Source organism: Daktulosphaira vitifoliae, unplaced genomic scaffold (genome assembly GCF_025091365.1).
Source record: "Daktulosphaira vitifoliae isolate Bord-2020 unplaced genomic scaffold, ASM2509136v1 Scaffold_4, whole genome shotgun sequence".
Lineage (NCBI taxonomy): Eukaryota > Metazoa > Arthropoda > Insecta > Hemiptera > Phylloxeridae > Daktulosphaira > Daktulosphaira vitifoliae.
In genome coordinates, this window is record NW_026099575.1 from 35640973 (window position 1) to 35664774 (window position 23802).

Genomic DNA, 23802 nt, shown 5'->3' on the forward strand with positions numbered 1-23802 from the left:
TTTTTCTACATTTTATATTACCTAAAAATTGTTTGATAGTGGTATCATCATAATTTATAATACACTTATTTGATATATTTATATATAACATACAGAGTGTTCAATAAGTAAAGAAACAAGACATTTGTTACAAACAATAAGAACAATAGTAACCCGTTTCCTTACTTACTGAATAATCGATACATAAAAGTAAAGTCTTCTGTACTTATCTCATTACTGCTATTTCTGTAACAAATATGTTTTATAATGTTACTTTAAATAAACTTGCAGGTGCCCTAGAAGCTCTACCAGTTACATTTGAAGATGATGAGTATGCACTTCAAGATCTAGCACAAATTATTAGGAAAAATTCAAAAACAATTGTGTTAAATATGGCATCATTTCCACTTGCTATTCCAGCTGTTTTAGAATCGTTAAAAAACTCTGGAATGAATTTGAATCCTCAACAAGACAAAACTTCTATTTTTATTCCCATACCTAAGTAATATTCTTAACTATTTGATATATATTATTTAAATTTTAAAATTAAGAACTATTTTATGCGACCTACTTAGCTCAGCCAGTAATGCATCATGCCTTAAAGTGTAGATCTACTAGGGGTTTGATAGGTTGCGCTGAGCTATGTAGATTATCTGTCCTCTATATCACAGATATAGCTTTTCAAAAGACACATTAAAGTTAAATGAATAAAAATAATAATTTTAATTTTAATTTCGAATATTTTTGCTATAGAGTAACTAAAGAACACAGGGAAAACTTAATAAAAGGTTCAAAAGCACTCTTTGTCAAATGTAGAGATAATATCAAAGATATACAAAATAAAACTATTAAAATATTAAAGGACAACAATGAACTATCTTCAGATTTGGTTCATAATTTACAGAATCAGGTATTCATTTTTTTCTCTATCTTATAATATAAGATAAATAATAGATATTATAATTATTAAGTTTCTTCATAAAACTTCCTATTACAATTACAGTATATACTTTATTTATAATATGTTTCTTTAAGAAATTAAAACTGTCTCATTAGACTTTTTCGATGTTGTTATAGTAATTATAATAATCAGTTTATCTTTAGACCCTTGAAAATTTATTAATTATTAATACAGTAGTTTTTGTACTAAAAATAATATCATTATTATTGTTTGTTTAGATAACCATATTAGCAGACAATTATATATTAGAAGCCCAAAGAATTATGGAAGAAAAACAAAATGAACTTAAAGGCGAAAATTAATCATTTTCAATTTTGTTTCATTATATTAGATATTTTTTTCTTATTATGTTTTTGTAATGAAAAAAATAAACAAATTATGTTTAACAAATATTTATTTTGCTTAATATAATATTATAAAATAATTATATACAAAATGTCTAAATCTAACTAACAACACTGATCCAATTATCATTTTCTTGGCTTTTTTTTTTAATAACTATTAATTTCTTATACTATGTTCAAATAAAATGTTTAATTTTTAAATAGTAATTTTTTAGCTCTTTCGAAAAATGTTAATGGGTAGGTATGTAGTGCTTGAGGATGCTATTAGTATATTTATACTCTGCCCATGTTCTATAACTTTATGTACTTAAATGCTTGTAACATGATATGTACTTGTTCTAAACTATCAAAGATTGATCAATTTTTTCGTAACTTTGAAAAAAAGATGTCTTGTCTCTTTTAAATAGTGATAAATGATAAAAATATGCTTTAACATGTTTATGGTTGAATACTCTTTATGTATATCCCTTGTCCCATATAAGTGTATCAATATTATTTTTTTAAATAGCAACATACATATTTAACTAATTCAAATAATAGATAATATTTGGGCAATAACAACTTTTGAAACAATAATTCGGGAATTACGAATATTTATATACCTTGGTAGGAGGAGTAGGGCAGCGAAAAAAAGCATAATGGTAATAATAATATAACATTTCCGGTTTACCTTTAAAAACGTTTGTAACTTCCGAAATTTAGGTTCATAAGTTTTTATTGTCCAGTCTTTAGTTTTATCTTTTTCTACTTTATAAACTTGTTAGATATATATGTTGCTATTTAAAAAATTAAATCTATACACTTGTAAGAGATAAACTTGAAAAATATTTAATCATTTAAAATTCAAAAAATAAATACTACTCAAATAAACTAAAAAAAGAAAACTATTATTTTAAAAGAAATCTAGGGTTTAACAATAAATCTATTATTCTATATATATTTAATAAAAATGAATTATAAAATGATAAATTTTTCAGAATCACTACTCATTTCAATTCCCCTGGGTTCTGAGAGTTTAATATCTATTAACTAAATTACTTCAGTAGATAATGGACTACGTAATATGCAGTATTCTTAAAAGTTATCAGATCAGATGAAATTAAAAAGCTGTTAGTATAAACACAATGATTTTCGTGAATGAATGATGTTCTCTAAAATGTTTTTAATTTTAATTACTTGCCTTTTGCTTCTATAAAATAAAATTAAATTTTATATGAACATTTCAACACTCAATTTTTCAATCTAAAATAAAATCTGCTATATATTCTTAGAGAAAAAATGCATTTACAATTACCCCTCTTGACCCTATTACCCAGTACCTTTTTTTTAATTCAGAGATAAATATATTTAATTTCCATTCTTTGCATATATGAAGTTTTTCACGCTTAGTTTAATTTAAGGTTTGTAATAAATTATTTTGTAAAACACCCGTTACACAGTCACTAATATTTTAGTAGGAATAATACAACAAACAAGATACACAAAACGTGGTAATGTTAAATTTCTCATTTATATAATCCACGATTTCACATAAGTACTAATGATTTTAAGATGAAATAATTCATAACTCCCCATAAACTATTCTACATAATTCACACACATAGAAAAATTGAACAATTCGACACAAATATATATAGATACGATAGTCTGACTAATGACTTCAAAAAAAAAAAATAATTTCAAAATCTTAAGTAAAATTAATTTTTTAAATGAGCCAAAACTGTAACTTTTATCTTTGAAAAAATATGAAAGAATATTTTCCTAAATTAATTTTTATCTTCGATGCCTCCAGAACAACTTTCTTCATATGGGCCAATATCACATTTCCCGTTTTTAGAAAAAGCTTCTCTTAAATCCTCTAGAACCTTTAGTATAAGATAAACAATTTATACAAGATCATCAATTTGGTTTTTGAAACAAACATTCAACCATAAACTATATTCATCGTGTTACAAATATAATAAGTAACACGTTCAAAGAAAAAAATGATTGTTGTGGTATTCCTTGAGATAGTCCAGGCTTTCAATAGTCTGCCACAAAGATTTGCTAACAAAATTACAAGAACTTCTATCAAACTGATGGTGTACACTTCTTGAGTTTTATTTGACTAAAAAACAGTTGTGTCATACACGAAGAAACATTAACTGATAGGAAAAATATAGCAGCTGAAGTTTCACAAGGGGCTCTATATCACAACTACACTGCATAGCTAACATTCCGACTAAAACTAACTCAAAAAACGCTATGTTTGCAGATGATATTGCAATACTTACACTTATAAAGATCAACGAATAGCTGAACTAACTAAATCCAAATAAACATAAACAACATTTCTGCATGGTTGAAACGTTGGAAGATCAAGGTTAACAATGAAATATATTTATTATAATAAATATTATTTTAATAAATTATGTTGTTATGAAAAACGTAAATTAGTTTTAAAAAAATGATTGAAATTTACAAACAAAAATTTTAGTTAAATTTTAAAGTTATTTTAAATAATAATATATTCTAACACAGGAAATGTGGCTAGATGATTTTTTAAAAATGTTTAAAGTGACATCAATTACAGGATTCATTTTAAATCTATTAAAACAATTTTATAAATTATTTCTCGTGGCTTTGAAATAATTGATGAAAAATATGCATAAGAAACAGCAGAACTCTATGTAACATAATGATTGGTATAGAATATCACAAAGCAGTGGGGCGGCTCGTGGCATGGACGACGGGACGATCGCACCCCTACTAAAATTAATTGTATATTCTTAATTCTACATCTCTATGAAAAATGCAAAATTTTTTAAATAGTAAAATAATTATAATACATTTGTCGTGTACGAACATTAAAGTTACTGTTTCCCTCAGTAATACACACACGAGCAATGTTTGAACGACAGACGGCGTTGTCAGAACAATATTTTGAGACGTATAATATAAGCGAGGCGCAGCAATCGTGTGTGTGTGCGGGTTGGGTCAGCCGCAATCTTCAGTGCGGTTTTTGGACGATCGGCAGCGACGTCCATAAGGTAAAATGTTAGTATTTTACTATATTAGGTCATTTATTTTTAGAATTAACTACGTGTACACTAGTTGTTATCGGTTGCTACAATAGTGTAATCGCTATTGTTATTATTTTCATTTCTATTATCAATTGCGACCTTTAAAATAATAATATGTGTATTGTGTTTTATTTAATTTGACAATTTTTAGCTTCGATGCGAAGTTGAGAAGGTATTAATTTTACCATGATGTGCTTTTTTTTTGTATCTGTTAACACTTTTTCTCAGCTCTCACAGGACCGATTTTGATGAACAATATGTGAAAAGATCACAAATTGTATCTAGTTGAAGACATTACCCTTGAAAATTAAAAATATTTCCAGCGTTCCCCATGAATGGGGGAAATCTCTAAAAAAAATTACAATTTTAAAAATCAGTAATTTTTAACGTTTTTTTTAATTCAAAACTTAGGTTGAAAAAGTTCCACTTTTTATACGTATGTTTTAAGTTTTAAACCCCCCTGTATAAAGGAAAATGGTCCAATTTAAAAAAAATATATATCAAATAAAAGAAATATATATAATGTATTTGAAAAAAAAAAAATTGTGTTGATACATACATTTTTTAAAAAGTTATAGCAATTTAAACTTGAAGAAATAAAATCGAAAATCAAACATTTTAACACAAAAATAGCATGTTTTTAGCTACGGCAGCCGTTTGCACGTAGAAGATAAGGTGTCAGGACAATTATTTTTTTTCATTTTATAGTACACGACATAAGCTTTAATTTGATATATGTTTAAAGGATGCAGTATTTCCGGAACATTTTCAAAAGTTATGTTGAAAATCTAGTTACTGTGAAAAAGTTGCTATTTTAAATTCCCCCTCGTGAGCAGATTAAGTGTGTGTTAGATTTTTGAAAAATGATATCATATGAAAGGAAAATATCTAAGGTTTCAATGTAAAAAAATTTATGTTGATTTGTTAATTTTTAAAAAAGTTATGGAAGTTTTAAGAGAAAAAGTAAAAAAACGTCAAAAATTCACATAAGATGTTCACATTACCTAAATATATTATTATTATTATTATTGTTTCTTGTTGTTTGAATAAATAATATAACTGTTATTATATATTAATTTAATCCCTTGATTAATTATTAAAATAATCCGATATCTGGAATACTTATATGAAATTAAAATTCAGCTTATTAAAAATTTTAGGGAGAGCAATTTTAATTTTAAATATTTTAAGAATAGGTCAGTTAATATTTAAAATTGAGTCCTATATTCATAAATCATAAGTTTTTAATACAAAAAAAATACTTTAGAAAATTATTTTAAAGTAATAAAATGATAATAAAAATACTCATGCTTTTATTGGTTAAATATTGCAATTGTTTATGAAATGGTCAAAAAAAATTGTCTTGGATTAGCTTTAAAAAATAAAAAGTAGACTAAATATTATAAACAAATTGAAATTTTCATCCTCCATTTATAAACAAAATAAAGAAAAAAGATAATTAAATAATAAAAAATGTACNAATTAATAATAAATTGAAATTTTCATCCTCCATTTATAAACAAAATAAAGAAAAAAGATAATTAAATAATAAAAAATGTACTAAATTTATTAAAGATAAAACAATTTTTTATAGTGTAAATTAAAATTAATATATAATAGAAAAACAAATGTGTTATTATAATTTACTTTAGAATTGAAATTAAAAGATAATAATAATATTAAAATTGTTTACCATGATGTAGAAATTTTTTTGATAAATTTTATTAGAATTGGTTATCTTATTTAAATTGCTTTTCAACTATAATTTAAATAATGTAATATATAATATATTTTTAATTCAAAATAAAATGTAAAAAGAAATTTAAAAACTACAATTTTAACAATTTCTGCTAAAAAAAAAGAAATACTATTACAGAAATAATATTATAGTAAAAACGGTAATTGAAAAATGTATAACAAATATTGACCAAAAGGATGACATAAAGAATAGCATATATTTTATTATACAATTTACAATACTTATAGGCGATAAATCACAAATAGAAAAATAGTCCAACTGGACGGACTATTAATAGCAAAAATTTTAGTATATTTGAGCGACAATTTCGAACAACTGATTTCAGTAGATGGGACAAATATTTTAAAACGGCGACAAATTCAATGATAATTTTCAATTCGATGGACAGATAGATATATAAAAAATTTAATACTGACATCAAGTAGTAAGAGCGACAAATTCAAATAAAATAAAAGTTAATAAGCAAACTGTCAACATGTTAATAATAAGCTATAAGAATGATTTCAATGCTCTGTCCCTTTTTATTATACAGACTTATAGAAGCAACGTTGCCAGTTTGTTCATGAACTTCATTCTAACCCGTGGGACACGAAGAACGCATATGAGTGACAATTGAATAGGGTATGATCTTTTTTCTATCTTAACATTTGAACGCCAAGTCACGTTCTCTCATGCAATATATTCATTGTACAATATATTTACTATAAATTGTACATAAACTGGCAACATGGTATTAGTAAGCTATAAGAATGATTTCAATGCTCTGTCCCTTTTTATTATACAGTCTTATGGAAACGACGTTGCCAGTTAGCTTCAGACATAATTTCTACACCGCGGGACACGAAAGAAGGCACCGAACGATTACTAAGTGAATTAGGATTTTTCCTCTCTTTTACCATTTTACTACCAAGTCACGTTCTCTCATGCAATATATTTATTGTACTAGATATTTATGATACTATAATTTTGTTCATCCGTATATTTGATTTTGTCGTTCTTATTACTTAACTCGATTAACTTCAGTATTCATTTTTTTTTTAATTTGTCTATCAAATAAAAAATAAACTATGAATTTGTTGCTAATTTATTGTTTAGTTTGTTATCTAAACAATGTTATCGACCAGTCAATTATTTAATTAAATAGTTGTCTATTTTATAAGCTATTTAAACTTTTAGACCTTTAAAACCGCTCTTTTGTAGTATATTAATAATCAGAATCTATCATTATCCTTTTTCGGTTGCTTACATTTACTCGCAATAGTATAAAAATACTAATAATTTCCTAAGCTCCAGTCCAAAAGTTTTTTCGACCAGTCATTATTTAAATAAAACCATTTTCTATTTTATAAGCAAGTTAAAAATGTATGTTGACATTTAAAAATATAAAGTAAACTGTTTTATATACTTATTATGTTCACAATTTCTAAAATATTAATACAAAAAATTAATAATTCAAAATTATTAATATTTTTTAATCTTTAATGTTTAAATGATAGGAATGCATAAACAATTTTAAGTGCTTGCGCAGAGTCGTAAATAATATATGATGAAAAAGTAAGGGTAAAACACATAATCTCCATCCTAATATTTGTAATATTAATCCCTTTTAAAAAATGTACATAATCCTTAGCATAATGTCTAATTTGATTTGTGGAGGGGTGGCTTAGCTTCTTTAATTGCATCTATGATTTGTGAAGAACATTAAATCGTTTGAGCGATTAATTTTTTTTCTATTGACGTCCAAGGGTCGCGAAAAAGTGTGCCACGTGATAAGTTTCCTTAAAATCCTCTATTAAATCCATTGTGTATTATTTTTAGGTGTTGCTTGTGAGGACAATAAATTTATAGAGACAAATTTTAATAGTAAAGAGCAAAACCTACAAAATTTGTACTAATATTTCACACAATTTATATTTAACAGTTTTATACATGTATTAAGATCACAACTGTGTAAAAAATTATTAATAATATTAAATTTTAATTAAAAAGTTAAATAAAATTTATTGGAGTCCATAATTGAATACATTAATAAAAAAAAAAACATACGTTTAAAATCAAACGAAATATAACAATACAATTTTTAACATCAAAAATAACAACTATTTCTGCTAAAAGCAGTACAAAAATAAAAATTTCAATGTAGTAAAAGAGGTATTTGAATAATTTGTACCAAAAATTATATAAGCCGATATAATAAACAATATACATTTTATAAATGCAATTTATTTACAATAATAATGGGCAATAAATAACAAATAGAAAAATAACTCAACCGGACGGTCTATTAATAGCAATAATTTTAGTATATTTGAACAACAAATTCAAACAACCGTTTTCAGCAGATGGAACGAATATTTTAAAAACGGTGACTAATTCAAATAAAATATATGTTAATAAGCAAACTGGCATCATGGTATTAGTATGCTATAAAAATTATTTAAACGCTTTGTCCCTTTTTATTATACAGACTTATGGAAGCAACGTTGTCAGTTTTCTTATGATCTTAATTCTAACCCGCGGGACACGAAGAACGCATCTGAGTGACTATTGAACAATGTAGGATATTTTTACTCTATTTTACCATTTGGCCGCCAAGTCACGTTCTTTCATAAAATATATTCATTGTATCATACATTTATGACACTTTAATTTTGTTCATCTGAATATTTGAATTATCTGCCTAAATATAAAAATACTAATAATATCCTAAGTACTGGTACAATATTTATTATCAACCAGCTATTATTTAAATTAGACCATTTTTTATAATATAAGTAAGTTAAAAATGTATTTTGCAATCTATAAAAATAAAGTTGTACTCTTATAAGGGATATAGGACAGACTTAAAATGTATTCAACCAATTACAAATTAATACTATATTAATAATCAAAGCTAAAAATAAATATTTTAAAATTTATTATCACTCTGTAAAGCTAATTAAAAAATACATTTTTTAATTAGCTTTACAGAGTGAGTTTTTAGTTGATTAACTAACTAAATTAATACTGAAAATATAAGTTATCTTTTATTTTTTATGAAATATTATGTTTCTATCTTGGACTGCTCAGTGAGTAAAATTATTTTTTTATGATAATCAGATTTTATTTAGTTAAAAAAAAAATTCATAAAAAAATCTTTTATTTTATTCAATTATCAGCAATCTATGATTCATTAAAGTTTAAAGTATGTGAGTATTACTCATGTTGGTTTATAAAAGACGCTTAAATTTTACGGGTCGTAAACCAATAATTGGTACCGGTTCATAGTAATAAGGTGATCTTGTATAAAATACAATACACCGATAGTTCTTATCGGTACACTAAATATTAATGTTTCTGTATTTACCCGACTACTGTCTTATTTGTTAAACTTTAAATATGATATCTCGTTGAGAATTTATTAAAATTGATTTTTGTTTTTATGTAAAACAAGATTAATTAAAAAAAAACTGGGTTGCTATTTGAAAAACTAAAGTTGATATTGGTTTAATGGTTAAGAGATGAATATGGAATCTTTATTTCTTTTGTCAAGTAGCTCAACAAAGATTTATAACAAATTAAATAATTACATATATGATAACACTAATATTATTAAAGAAAATTTGTGAGGCACAGTTAGTCAATCACCCTTATTATAAATGTATAATACTGTTATTAAGTTTACAGCTTTGAAAAAATTATTTATATTTTTGAATTTTAAATTAAAAGTTTTGGTAGTGCATAACCTATTAAATTAATATAAGTTCAACATATATAATATATAAAAGAAAATGTAAAAAGAAAATTTTAAATTTAAAACTTCTATCAAACATAACAAACATTTCTACTATAAATAGAACAAAAAAATAAAACTATAATGCAGTAAAAGTGGTGCATGAATAATTTGTACTAAAAGTTAAATCAGCCGACATAATAAACAGCATATATATAATAAATGCAATTTATTTATTATACTAATGGGCAATAAATAACAAATAGAAAAATAACTGAACCGGACGGTCTAATAATAGCAATAATTTTAGTATATTTGAGTGACAAATTCAAACAACTGTTTTCAGCAGATCGAACGAATATTTTAAAAACCGCGTCAAATTCAAATAAATTATATGTTAATAAGTAAACTGGCAATGTGTGATATACGTAAGCATTAAGAACAATTTAAACTCTCTGTCCCATTTTATTATACAGTCTTATGGAAACAACGTTGCCAGTTTGTTTATGAACTTCATTCTAACCCGTGGGACACGAAGAACGCATATGAGTGACAATTGAATAGGGTATGATCTTTTTTCTATCTTAACATTTGAACGCCAAGTCACGTTCTCTCATGCAATATATTCATTGTACAATATATTTACTATAAATTGTACATAAACTGGCAACATGGTATTAGTAAGCTATAAGAATGATTTCAATGCTCTGTCCCTTTTTATTATACAGTCTTATGGAAACGACGTTGCCAGTTAGCTTCAGACATAATTTCTACACCGCGGGACACGAAAGAAGGCACCGAACGATTACTAAGTGAATTAGGATTTTTCCTCTCTTTTACCATTTTACTACCAAGTCACGTTCTCTCATGCAATATATTTATTGTACTAGATATTTATGATACTTTAATTTTGTTCATCCGTATATTTGATTTTGTCGTTCTTATTACTTAACTCGATTAACTTCAGTATTCTTTTTCTTTTTAAATTTGTCTATCAAATAAAAAATAAACTATGAATTTGTTGCCAATGTATTGTTTAGTTTGTTATCTAAACAATGTTATCGACCATTTACTTAATTAAATGATTATCTATTTTATAAGTGATTAAAAATTTTTAATTATAATATGATAAGGGGGGCAGATTTAAATCATATTTAACCACTTATAAATTAATATTACATTAATTATCAAAGCTAAAAAAGATAGAGATAATTATTATCTCAGGAGATATTTAGTGGTCAATAATAAAGCAAAGACTCTGTAAATCAATCTAATTAAAATATTTAATTGTTTTTTGTAATAATTAATGAAATTTTTAATTTAGAGTTTTATACAAATTTTTCTGTACACAACTTAAAAAATTATTAATATTTTTTATACATTAATTTTCAAATCTTTGTAGGGCATAAAAAATTTTTAACGTCCATTTCATTTGGAAATAACCTGCCGTTATAATAATCATTGGGCTTAGTGGAAAATTTATAATTTACGATCAAATTAATCCGCCTTGTGCTAAACACAAAATAACATTAACTGTTACTATTTCTTCCAAGTAACACATTGTTATTGCTACTCAAGCAGTAACTGTTATAAAACTGTTACTGTTATTATTTCCCATCACTATCTTAAACGCAGTGAACGTATTGCAGCGACCGACAGTCGAAAGCTCTTGAACTTTGTACTCTCCGAGTCGTGATGAGAATACCGATTGTCATATTAATAGCTTGACGAATGAATACTACAGAAAAGCGATAAGTGCTCGTTACACACAGGACACGTACAGTTACAAGTTATTAGTAAGGAGTATTTAAGAGTTATACATTTATATTTAGAATTTTCTTCAAATTCAAAAAATTAGGAATTTCTCAAATTTTTATTTTAAATCAATTTGGATTAAATCGATTAACAATTAAATAATTGAGTCCTAAGTTAATAAATCATAATTTTTTGACCTATTATTTTTGTGATTAAGTATTATTTAAAACGAATTAAAATTTTCCATCCTTTATTTATAAATAGTGTAAAGAAAAAAATTAATTAAATAATAAAAAGTTGACTAATTTGATTAGAAATAATAGGCAATTACTTATAACAATAATTAAAATCATTGTATTAGAGGAGACCAACTGTTTATTTAAATTAAAATTTAGTAATGAAATTAAATTAATATAAATTAGAACATAATATTATTCTAGGCTGAACATGTAGTCTTAAAAAATATGTAAAATGAAAATTTTAAACTGCCATAAATATAATAACAATTTCGTCTAAAAATAAAACAAAAAGGAAAAACAATAATAATATAGGAAAAATTATTAATATTTTTAAATTTTAATTAAAAAGTTAAACAAAATTTATTAGAGTCCAGAAACGATTGCATTATTAAAAAAATAACATATATTTAGTCTCAAATAAAAAGTAAAAAAAAAATTTTTAACATCAAAAATAACAACTATTGCTAAAAGCAGTACAAAAAAAAATAAATTTTAATGTAGTAAAAGAAGTACTTGAATAATGTGTACAAAATAATAATTAAACCGAAATAATTAACATCATGCATTTGATAAATCCAACCTGTTTAAAATACTAATGGGCGATAAATAACAAATGGAAAAATACCCTAACGGACGGTATATTAATAGCAAGTATTTAGTTTATTTGAGCGACAAGTCAAACAACAGTTTTCAGCAAACCGAAAAATTATTTCAATACGGCGACAAATTCATTCATTATTTGAAAAATGGCGAAAAATTCATTGATCGTTTTTAATTTGATTGATAGATATTTGAATAAGTGAATACTAATATCAGTCCAGCCGGAAAATAACAGTGACAAATACTTATAAAAGGTAAGTTCAAAAGAAAAGTAGCATCGTCGCAATGGTAAGCGTTAAGAACGATTTTAACGCTTGTCCCTTTTAATTATATACACTTATCAATACAATGTTGCCAATTTTCTTATGAACTTATTATTATACAGCGGGCCAGGAGAGAACGAAACTGAGTGGCTATTGGGTAAGATAGTAGATTTCTATCTTACCATTTGACAGCCAAGTTGCGTTCTCGCATGCAGTATATTTTCTATTCTGTATATCTATGACACTTTATATTTGTTCGCCGGTTGTTTTAATTAGTCGCTCGATTGACTTCAATATTCAATTTCTCAAATAAAAAAAAAAAAGTTGGTACCATTATAATGTATAAGGTACGGACCTAAAAAGTATTACTTAAGTATAATTACTTATAAATTAATAACTAGTAGTAATTATTTAACAAAGCAAAAAAAAAATATTTTCAAGATTTTTATTATTATTATAGGAGATATTGAGTAGTAAATAATACATCAATCACTCTGTATAATCAATATGTATATAAATAAATAAATTTATATATAGTAATTAATATCCCATACAAAATATATGAAAAAGCAATGTGTTAAAAGGTATTCATAAAACTCTAAATTTAAAGTAACAATCATTATGATCGCATGTTAATGCCACAATAGATAACGGTTTTAAATCAAATTACCTTTAGAAATTTTGGGAAAAATACTTGAAATTTTGAATATGAATTGTGTGATTAATTTTTCTTTTTCATTAATTCATTGACACATTACATATAAAGAAAACATGAAATAATAAAATTTATTTCATTATACTTATATTAAAAAATAGAGCGTTTAGCCCCCTTAATAACTTACTACCAAACCTAGTTTATTAATAGTATCTTTTTTTTTCTTAAAGTATACTTATAATCTAAGAAATGCGAGGAAAAATTAATGAGCATAATTAACTATTATATCTTTTGAGTCCAAATTTCGCATAAAATTACTACTCATAATATACATTCTGATTCGTGTATTTAAAAATACTTTTTTTCAATTTGTTTATAATTAGTAGAAATTAGTATTAATCCTAAATATAAGATTTAATATATTATATTAAATACAATAACATAATTACAAGTGAATTATGTAATGTAAATACGGGTATCAACCGGAGTTCTGAGAGCAATTGATGAGTATTTCTTTATTGTTTTTAGTGAGAACGTAGAAATTCATGACCTTGATGGCCCAGAGCTATCCATTTGGGATAGAACACTGCACATTATCAACATCTGATCACGGGATAGCACAAACGGAGGCGACCTAAACCAGGTTCTCTGTTATTGCGAGTTAGAAGTGACCACGCGCGCACTCGCAGCATACTAGACAAGCCGTTGTCATGCTCTTACCTGATAACACGTTATTGTGACTGTTGCGCGCAGCCGTCTTGGTCGACCGTTTTGTTGTAAATAATGAAAAATTATTTAAGTAACATGACGATTACAGTTTATGTAATTAAAGATTAAATATAAAATCTACCAAGTGAATTACTTGGTAACAATGTTATAGGAGTTTACATTAATTAGTCTATCAAAAAAATACCTTTTTATAGTTACTTGAATATTTTTAAGTTATCATGGAATACTATTGAAGATATTTATTGGTTAGCAAGTAAGTACAAAAAATTTCATGTTCATATTGAATTCTTTATTTTATATTTAAAAGTCAATCATTTTGTTTTAATTACACAATTTTAAAACAACCGTTTTAAATATTGATGTGATGCTTAAAACTATTTTTTAAATGTTTTTATTAACTTTGAAATAATATCCTGGAAGGAGACCAGGATTTTAAAAAGGAATGGATCTCCTTGTTTATTATAATATGATATTTTGTATTAATCAATCTTGTATTTTGTGCCTTTGATACAAATGCATTCGGAGTTTAAACACCTTTTACATTACATTCATGATTATTTCAAGCCAGTAATAAATACGAAAATTTTTAATTGTTTATTTTTACTTTCATGAATAAAAATTAATTTGTATTAATCGTACAATTTTAGAATTTACCGAGATAGAAAAAGTAATATTACGTAGATTAGTTTTATTTATCTAATATAATTTATGTTAATGATAAAATACTAGATAAATTATTTTGCAAAATCGTTGACAGATAATAGAAAAATCCATTAGAGGTACACCGAGTCCCTTTAAAAATTAAAAATAAAATTTATACATACTATGAAGATTTTTATTTTTTGTTGGACATCAAACATTTTTAGCAAAGTTTTGGTGAAAGACCCAATTTTTAAGAAAAATTTTTACTTTTAAAAAAAATTATTAATACGATTGTTATTAAGTTTAATAATAGATATAGGTTAAGAGAAGGATGTTATTGATGAATTGTTTGACATTTTATATAGGTTATTAAATGTGAATAAGTGAAATCTGTTGTTTTCACCTCTGTTAATTTCTTATTATTTTGAATTGCAAGGTCATTGTTTAGTCAAGTTACAGACTTGCAAAACCTAAAAATGACAAATCGTAACGCTGCTATTCATTCGCTGGAAAATTTCGATTGTTTCGGTAAAGAAATACACTATTTCTTATAAGTTGATTTTCCAATATAGCACAATTAATGTATCTAAAAAATGGATATTCAGTAGTGGAGAATTTACTATTTTGTTAAATTTATTAGAATTCAGGTAAACGGGAGTGATTCATTTATTTTATACCACTCGCAAAATAAATAATTACTACTCAAATAAAAATTTAAGTATTTTACTTACATATATTTATTGATTTATCAGTTATTAATTAATTTTTAGCATTATCTCTTATAGCTTATAGGAGTGTTAATTTTATTTTATTAATTGGCAACATAAATATTTATTTTACTTACAAAGTGCGAAATTATTTAATTAAAATAACGGCTAGTCTATAATAAACTTTAGGACAGTACTTCAGAAGTTATGATGCTTTTAAAATAAATACTCAAAAAAAAATTCACATGTATTGGAAGTTTTTAATGCATACATTGTTAGAGAAAATTTTGATAAATTTTAATAAAAATGTTGTATTTGTGTACGATCTTTTTGATAATTTATATAAAAATTACACTTCTCATGTGAAAAATAAACGTCTACATTTAAATTACGTGTATATTAAAAGTATTATACTAACGTATAGAAATTAATTTCTTTCGGTGTTGTCTAGAGGAATGACGTGGCGGGCAGATTATTTATATTATTGTATATTTCTTGGTTGTACTCTTTCTCTCACTAATGCAAAAAAAATGTTCATGACTTTCGAAGTACTGTTTCAAAAGTTATTATCGATCCTTTATTTTCTCATAGAGATCATTTCCTATTATACAAGCTAGTTAAATATGTATATTTCTATTAAAAAAATTAAGTTGAAACCTTTATAATTATAAGGGTTGGCGCCACAAAATAATAAATATTTGATAAATCAAAAAATATGTGAAACTAAAAAATATCAAGCGTTTTTTTTTTAACAACGAATTACTTTGTATATTCATAACTATTGTATTCAATAGTTGAGTCTGTATAATGTCTAGAGCAATTATCCTGATTCCTTTCACTATTTCTTGAATTAACTTATATAGTTTATTATTTTCACAAAATGGTTGTGTTGTTGGCGCTAATAACCTTCTTAATGAAGTAATGTATGTAAATTAATTGATGTATTTTTAACATTACGCTGATAAAATTTCCACAAGAAGGTTCTCGTTTAATACTGTATGAGGATGTTTATTTAAACAATGCAGAAGTACTTTTTAGATAAAATAGTGTTATATTGGACGTATAATAATTCGAGTTTAATTTCTTAAGTATTTTAAGTATTTACTACTGGAAACCTAAAAAACTATTTTTTGATCTTTCAAAAGATAATAAATATTTATTTCTGTACATTATTTTTAGTTAAAATTTATAAAGATAGAGAGTGAAGAATATTTTGATGTGTTGTAAAAATTACTTTTTCGTATGAGTCCTAATTTTACATACGTGTAAAAATTTAGTTTATTATGTTTAATTGCTATTAGGTATAATAGCTTTAAATACATTGATAAGATTTAGAAGAATATTAAATCTAAAAATAACAATTTAAATTATAATTTTAGTAAGTTATATGTAAAACCAATTTTTTTTTAAAATCATTTGAGAATAATGAAACATCAATATATTTTGAAATGTAATTTTATACCTAAACACAATATAACCTATTCTGTTCAAGTAAATGAATATTTTAGAAATTAATTGGAACTCCTGTTGAAATATATATAATTATTCTATTAAGATAACTAGTATAAACACTCGATTATCAATTAATGGAAAAACTGTTTGATTTAACATTTGTTCACTTAAAATAAAATAAAAGAGGTGAGAGGGTGATATTAAAATTTAAATCTTATAAATATTTTTCTTCATTAAAATATAAAAACTCGACTTCGACCAAATGATTAATTGATACGCTTTTGGTTAAATTTAAAAAATGATTATTTCTTTTTGCCATTCTGGCATTTAAACTAAATAAATAATATCGCCTATTAAAAGTTATCACCTTATTAAAAAATTGTCTTTCGTTAATCACATAAGTGTCAATAGAAATATCTAATTACTGTATTTTATTCTGATAACATTGTATTCATCTAATTAGTATTTATTTAAATTAATTAAAACGTTTGATCAAGATTTATATGAATCTTTGAATAAATCAACTTTTAAATTATTGTATACTGTTTTCAATCTATTAACCTGTGTAATATATTGGTAACAAAAATAAGGTTGATATGTTTTACTTCTCATCCAAGAAATCAACAAACCGGTTTTGCTTGTGCTTCTACTGGAACACATAAAATTACTTAATAACACTTTGTAATGTAATTTGAGTTATTCCATCAACTTATCACAAAAATGAATTAGATTCTTTTTCTTGTCACAGTAATTCCAAAACGTATAAACAATCTACATGTACATAATACGTGATGTTTTTTTTTTATAGTGAACCACTTAAATAATTAAAATTTGTATTTTACTGATCAAAAATTGTTTTATGTATTTTGTATATATCGCTATTCTTTAGCTTCAATGCGAAGTTGAGAGGTATTGGTTATACCATTATTTTTTATTGTTCTTCAGTTTTATTTTAAGATTATCATCATAAGTTTATCAAAAGCTTAAAAAAAGAAAAAAAATGTTTACTTTTTTTTCCTCATTAATATAAATAACGATTCTGAAAAAAATAGAGATGTCAAAATTCATGTAGCCACCCTACGCCAAAATCTCAAATATACTGCTTGAATTTAAGCATGATATCATTAATTTATATAAGTTAGATACTTTGATAAGATTAGTAATTAACACTTTCCTAGGAAAGTTATTTTTAGTATATTCAAAATTTATCTACTGCATGATACATAACTACGAGAGAGACAGATAAATAACCATCAATAACTACAATATTAAAAAATAAAATCATTGTTGTTCTACCATGAGAAATCGATTATCAAAGTTAAAAAATTCGTAATTAAAGGAAAATATTACATTATTATCAATTTTTAAAAATATTCCATGAGTTGTGTGATCTTAGATTGTGAATCAAATTAAATATTCTTTAGAGTATTTTATGATGGAAAAAAGAAAAATATCCTAACTATATTTTTTCTATGAGTTATTTGATTTATAAGCTAGATTTGCAAAATAACATTAAAAATTCGTCACTTACTTTCAGTTTGCTATAACTATTAAAAAATCACTGATGGTAATGAAATATTAATATAGTATATTAGAAAAAATAAGCCTAATGCAAAAACATCACAATTAAAAAAAATCTATATTTTCAATTGTCCAAATATTTAATAAACATTTAATATATAAATGCAATTTAAAAACATTGAAACCGTGAAATTGCATTTATACAAATTATTGGGAAATTTAACAGATTTGCATTGAAGCATTTTATTATGATAGCGATGTATGTTAATCACTGTCAGATATCATCTATATTAATCACTACTATGCCGCATTCGTACTATGGCACGATCCCACTGTGCTGGGTTTTTTATTTGGATGATCAAAAAATAATAAAGTTATTCAACTTAATAATTTATATTTCTTCATATTTTCCTGTCGTCCTGGGCGTTCACACATAGTACCCCACTCCCGTTTGTTAAATTTAATAGAATTTTTTCATATTTCTTTAGTAATTTTTATAAGAATACTATGTTGTAATATAGGAGGGGTCTATTGTATCTAATTTGTATTGCACAAATTTGCGATTGATATGCTATCTCTATTGTACTAGTTTCACGGTATTCTATTGTATTAACCCTAGTGCTCTAGTCAATTGTATTAATTGTTACCACTAAACTTACTCGTTTTGTACACTCAGTGAGGTGTTACGATAACATCTGGTGTTTTTTATACATAATATGGTCCGCAATAATTTTTGATCGTTTAAGACCGATGGCCTCGGCTTCATTACACTTACTTGTTAGTTCATATTGACGACGATGATAAAGAGTTGATTACTTATTTGCACATAATAATTTGCACGATGTTATTGTAATGGTGTAGAGTCATAAATGATACGACAGTTTTTATATATATCGTTAATTGTTTTTATTACACATGACAGGCATTCATTTGAAAATTGACAGACTAGCAGTAGGCTAATACTCGTATACACTTATTGTCTTCAATTTCTACGTTGAATGTTATCGCTGCTATATGCTAATTTTTTTTTAATTAAATGCTTGAGGTGTTTTAATTTTTTTGCCAAGCGTTTAACTGCATCGTGTAGATATTTAAGTATATCTCATTTATACTGATGTAATTGTCCTCCTTATAAATTGACGTATTATGCTAAATATTATTTCTGTGGTGTTTTATTATTATTATTGTGCTTTTTGATCACCCAAAAATATATTTTATAATGATTTCCAAATCAGTCGTAATCGACATTAGAAAAAACTATGGTTTTTAAATATACTAGTAAAAGTAAGTTTCACGATTATTTATTATTCGCAACTTATTTCATTTAATAATAATATGATGTGTATTATAATATAATAACATTACAGTTTTAAATTCCATATCTTACTATCTATGTACAGCGTAAGTCACGAAGATATGACAAATTCAATTATTATTTCGCGTTATTTTTTTTTTTACAATTTTCATATATTTATACTATGGTATAAGCTATAATTTATTATTTATTATTTATTAAAGCTATATTTATTACTTTATTAATAATAATTATTTATCTAAAAAAAAATAATTAAATTTTTTTAATTTTTTAATTTCTAGAATTAAAAAAAAAGCAATTTTTAGCCTTTTTGTAGCGTTAGTGGAATGCACCAGTACGATTTATACTAAGTAGTATTTTTCACAAGAAAATGGCTAAAAAAAATAGCTGTTTTGGAATAAAAAAAACATTTTTATAAAAAAATTTTTGAATTTTTATAAATTTTTTTATAAGAGACAAATAATAAAAAATATTTTTTAACGTTGTCTATATTTTAATGTAAAAAAATGTTAACATTTTGACTGTCATTATTTATACCTTGTCAAGCTAAATATTTTTAAAAAATGAAGGTTTTAAAACAAACCGTAATATCAAAATTAAAAAATTGTTAATAAAAATAAGTTTAGTGAGATAATTATTTGATTAAAGATATTGAATTCGTAATATTTTCGTAACTCTCGGATATACTCAATTAGTACTTTTTTTTTTTAACAAACATGTGTATACGTATGCTAATATTATGTATATCAGTTGCTAATCATTACTTTCTTCTTTTATATGTACTACTAATAATCATGTATGTCGTATTATCTAATCGTTAATAATTTGTTACTCATGAATATATAAAAATTTTTACACTGTCGGATGAATTATCAAAATTACTTGCAATTAAATAGCGATTAAATATCATTAATTAAATTGATTTAAATCCGTTGACTCAATCTTAGTCTTAATATTCATAATATTTTATTTTATTATTATTTATATATAATATTTGAAATAATTCCTAATAAATTGTTATTAAATTATACTCATTAATAGTTTTAGTAGAAAAAAAAATACAATACATTATAATGATATGCAAACTGGTATTCTGAATTTATTTAATTAGTATTATATTTTTTGTGTAACTTTAACCTTCGCAAAGCTATTAAAAACATTCATGAATTTTCATGTGCGCATTGTTATGAGTCAATTAATGAAAATATTTTTCAACCATTTTAAATATTCCGTTGTTTTATGTAAATTTTGTTTCTTATGATTAACATTAAACGGTTTATCTTAGTAGATATTTAATAATTTGTTTTATGAAATAATTTTATTTGAAATAAGTATTTTTATATGTATGAAAATAAAAAATATTCTTAGTTAACCTTCTAGAAATGTGACGAATTGATACGGCTATCGGATATTAGCTTCAATTATAAAATTCAACTCGCAATTAGTTCAGTAAATTGTTAAACCAAATTCCAAATATGATTTGTAATATGTTTGATTTTCGAATAAAAATTGTTTGCATTTTTTAACCTTAAACATTTTAATATTCATAGTTGATGTAAAAAGTTCTTTTGGAAAGGTAATTTTTCAGATAACCAAAAATTTAAATAATAATTAATCTATCTATAGAAACAACAATACTCTAGTAAACTAAGTACATAAGAAACTTTAAAAAAACTTAATATAACACGTGAAAATTGCAGTCTGATTTGAATTTTCTCTCTTATATAATGCATCCATATATTTGTTATATTAATATAAATCGACTTCGCCCTATTTATTTTTTTATTAATATAATATAATGTATTTAAAACTATATATTTATGAAAATGAATAACTCAATATAGTGTTATAATCTGTAATTTATATTTGCACTTTTGAATAATAATTATTATTTATTGCTTACAAATGTACTTATTATAATCATTTTCTAATCTTTATAAAAAGTTGATAATTACTATCAAACTTTTTTTTATTAAAGTAAATTTTTTCCTACTTTTTTTTATGTTTATTTTAAGTATGTTATTTATAGTAAATTAAATTTTTTTAAATCACTTTTTTCTAGGGGTCAGATAAATTTGTTTTTTTGTTTAACTTTTGAATATATTATAACGTTATTTTATAATTGAACCAAATGTCATTTAATTTTTTTTATTTTAACGTTAAATGAGTTAAAAACATAATTCACTACCATAAGTAGTTTTTAATATGATAAAAAAGAACTTATAAAATAACTACTTTTTTATTAAATATAAATTTTTTTAAATAATGTTTGTAAAGAATTTATTTTTGTTTTAATAACAATTATTTTACGGTATACGTTATATTAGGCTTAACGGCATAATACGTTTATTGATATCACATTATTTGATTTTTTGTTTTAAATGTTATAATAATTATAACATTTAAAACGTTATAATTATTATAACGTTTTCTTACACCATTTTTTATTTTTTATTTTTAGTATTTATATGAACGTAATTATATCATGTGGGATATCTTAATGATCGTGTAAAGTATTTGTGCCTTCATTGAAAATTTTCTAGTTGCAACTTATAAAGTTTCCATTATATTTAAGTAAAACTACTTATATTATGTGGAATTTTCATTTTTAGATACAATATGAGCACAAAAAAAAACTGGTCCAAAGTGGCCGGTCATGTCAAGAACAATAATGCCGTACTAGGAAGACAACATAGTGCGTCAAAACTCTTGGCTGACATGAAAAAAGATGACAACTACTTATCTAAGTGGGAACCTGAGCTTTGCATTAAAATGTTGAAATTACCTGGTGTTGACAACTACGCGGCAATAAAAAAACTTTTAGGAAAAGCTAACAAGTGAGAAACTAATTGTATATTTATATTTGCATTTTTACATATTAAAATAGAGTTATGAAGAGATGTTTGAGTCAACATTATATTTTTGTGTTTAAAAATTCAAAATATATTTCATATATTTAACTGACGGGACCAATATTTTGTTTTGACCAGGTTCAACGTGAATTATTTTTTAAGTAAATGTTTTTCACTGTATAACTATATAGCTAATGTAAAATTGATATCTTATATATGTTTTTGACTTGCACGAGGTCTCTAAGTATAATGTCACTTTGTAAAATGTTATTGTTAAAATACCATACAAACTTGTATGGAATAAAGGAAAAATAAATATTCTGTGTTCTTTTACGAATAGAAAAAAGAAATTTTCGTTATATGCATGGAATTTTATGAATTGCTATTTTTAGGTTAATATTGTAATAATAACAGGCATAATAATTTTATAATTTTTTTTTCTTGTTGTTTTTTATTCCAACTTAATATTTGATTACTTACATATAAAATAATTATAGACTCTCCAAAAATTATACATTTCATAAAAAAATTGTTTTAGTTTATATCTTATGTGCTTATTGATATAAAATTTTATTTTTTCCCTTGAAGGTATTTTTGAATAATTAAAATAATCATTTATTTTTAGACACAATCTCAGTTAAAAATTGACACAAGCAACAATTATTTTCAAAATGATTTATGAGAGAAATTATGCCCAATATATTTTCTAAAAATTAAAAATAATATCAAACAATTTTCTTTATAATTATTGAGCTTATAAATTTATATTTACTTCATAACATAAAATAATGTTAAATTTTCTTGAAATATTTTATTTTAAGAAATTATTACTTCAGAAGTAAGTTCAGAACAATTATTCTTGAATAATTAATTTTTGAAGTTAAAACAATTATAAGTTTTCCTTTAAATATTGAGAAATCGTTCTTCTTGTAAGTATAAAATTCAAAAAAGTAGATCTTGAAAGTCGGTTGATCAAATATAAGTATAATATAGATTTTTTATGATTTATTCATCAGGTAATTTAAATAGAAGGGGAAATTCCTTTCGCATATTATAGTCATGTATGAACACAAACTGAAATGTCTGATAATAAACATCTTATCGTAATAACTAGCATTAGTTTTTTATTCGTATACTAACTTGTTAACTAGGGCCTTGATCTGTATTATTTTTATTGGAGTATTAACTTCGTATAATAAAAATTGATCACTTGTGTCTAATTAATTATGTAAAATTAAAACTATATTAAAAATAT

At 24.1% G+C, this 23802-nt stretch overlaps 2 protein-coding genes across 44 annotated transcripts in view; both read left to right on the plus strand.

Annotated features, from left to right (window-relative positions):
• LOC126906151 (ribosome-recycling factor, mitochondrial) overlaps window positions 1-1332 on the plus strand; it is a 4897-nt gene extending 3565 nt beyond the window's left edge. The window contains exons 3-5 of the mRNA XM_050686470.1: window positions 271-481; window positions 733-889; window positions 1159-1332. Of these exons, the coding sequence (XP_050542427.1) occupies window positions 271-481; window positions 733-889; window positions 1159-1242 (452 nt within the window). The 3' untranslated portion in view covers window positions 1243-1332. The remainder of the gene's footprint in view (window positions 1-270; window positions 482-732; window positions 890-1158) is intronic.
• Window positions 1333-13997: 12665 nt separating this feature from the next.
• The window catches only part of LOC126903590 (inverted formin-2-like), a 37190-nt gene continuing 27385 nt past the window's right edge, over window positions 13998-23802 (plus strand). For 29 of the 43 annotated variants that reach the window (XM_050681824.1, XM_050681833.1, XM_050681832.1 and 26 more), the window contains exons 1-2: window positions 13999-14311; window positions 22308-22532. In XM_050681824.1, coding sequence (XP_050537781.1) covers window positions 22315-22532 — 218 coding nt within the window. In that variant the 5' untranslated portion in view covers window positions 13999-14311; window positions 22308-22314. Of the gene's footprint in view, window positions 14312-19369; window positions 19665-22307; window positions 22533-23802 lie in introns of those variants that run through there. The other 14 variants (XM_050681861.1, XM_050681866.1, XM_050681845.1 and 11 more) reach the window with 3 other exon arrangements.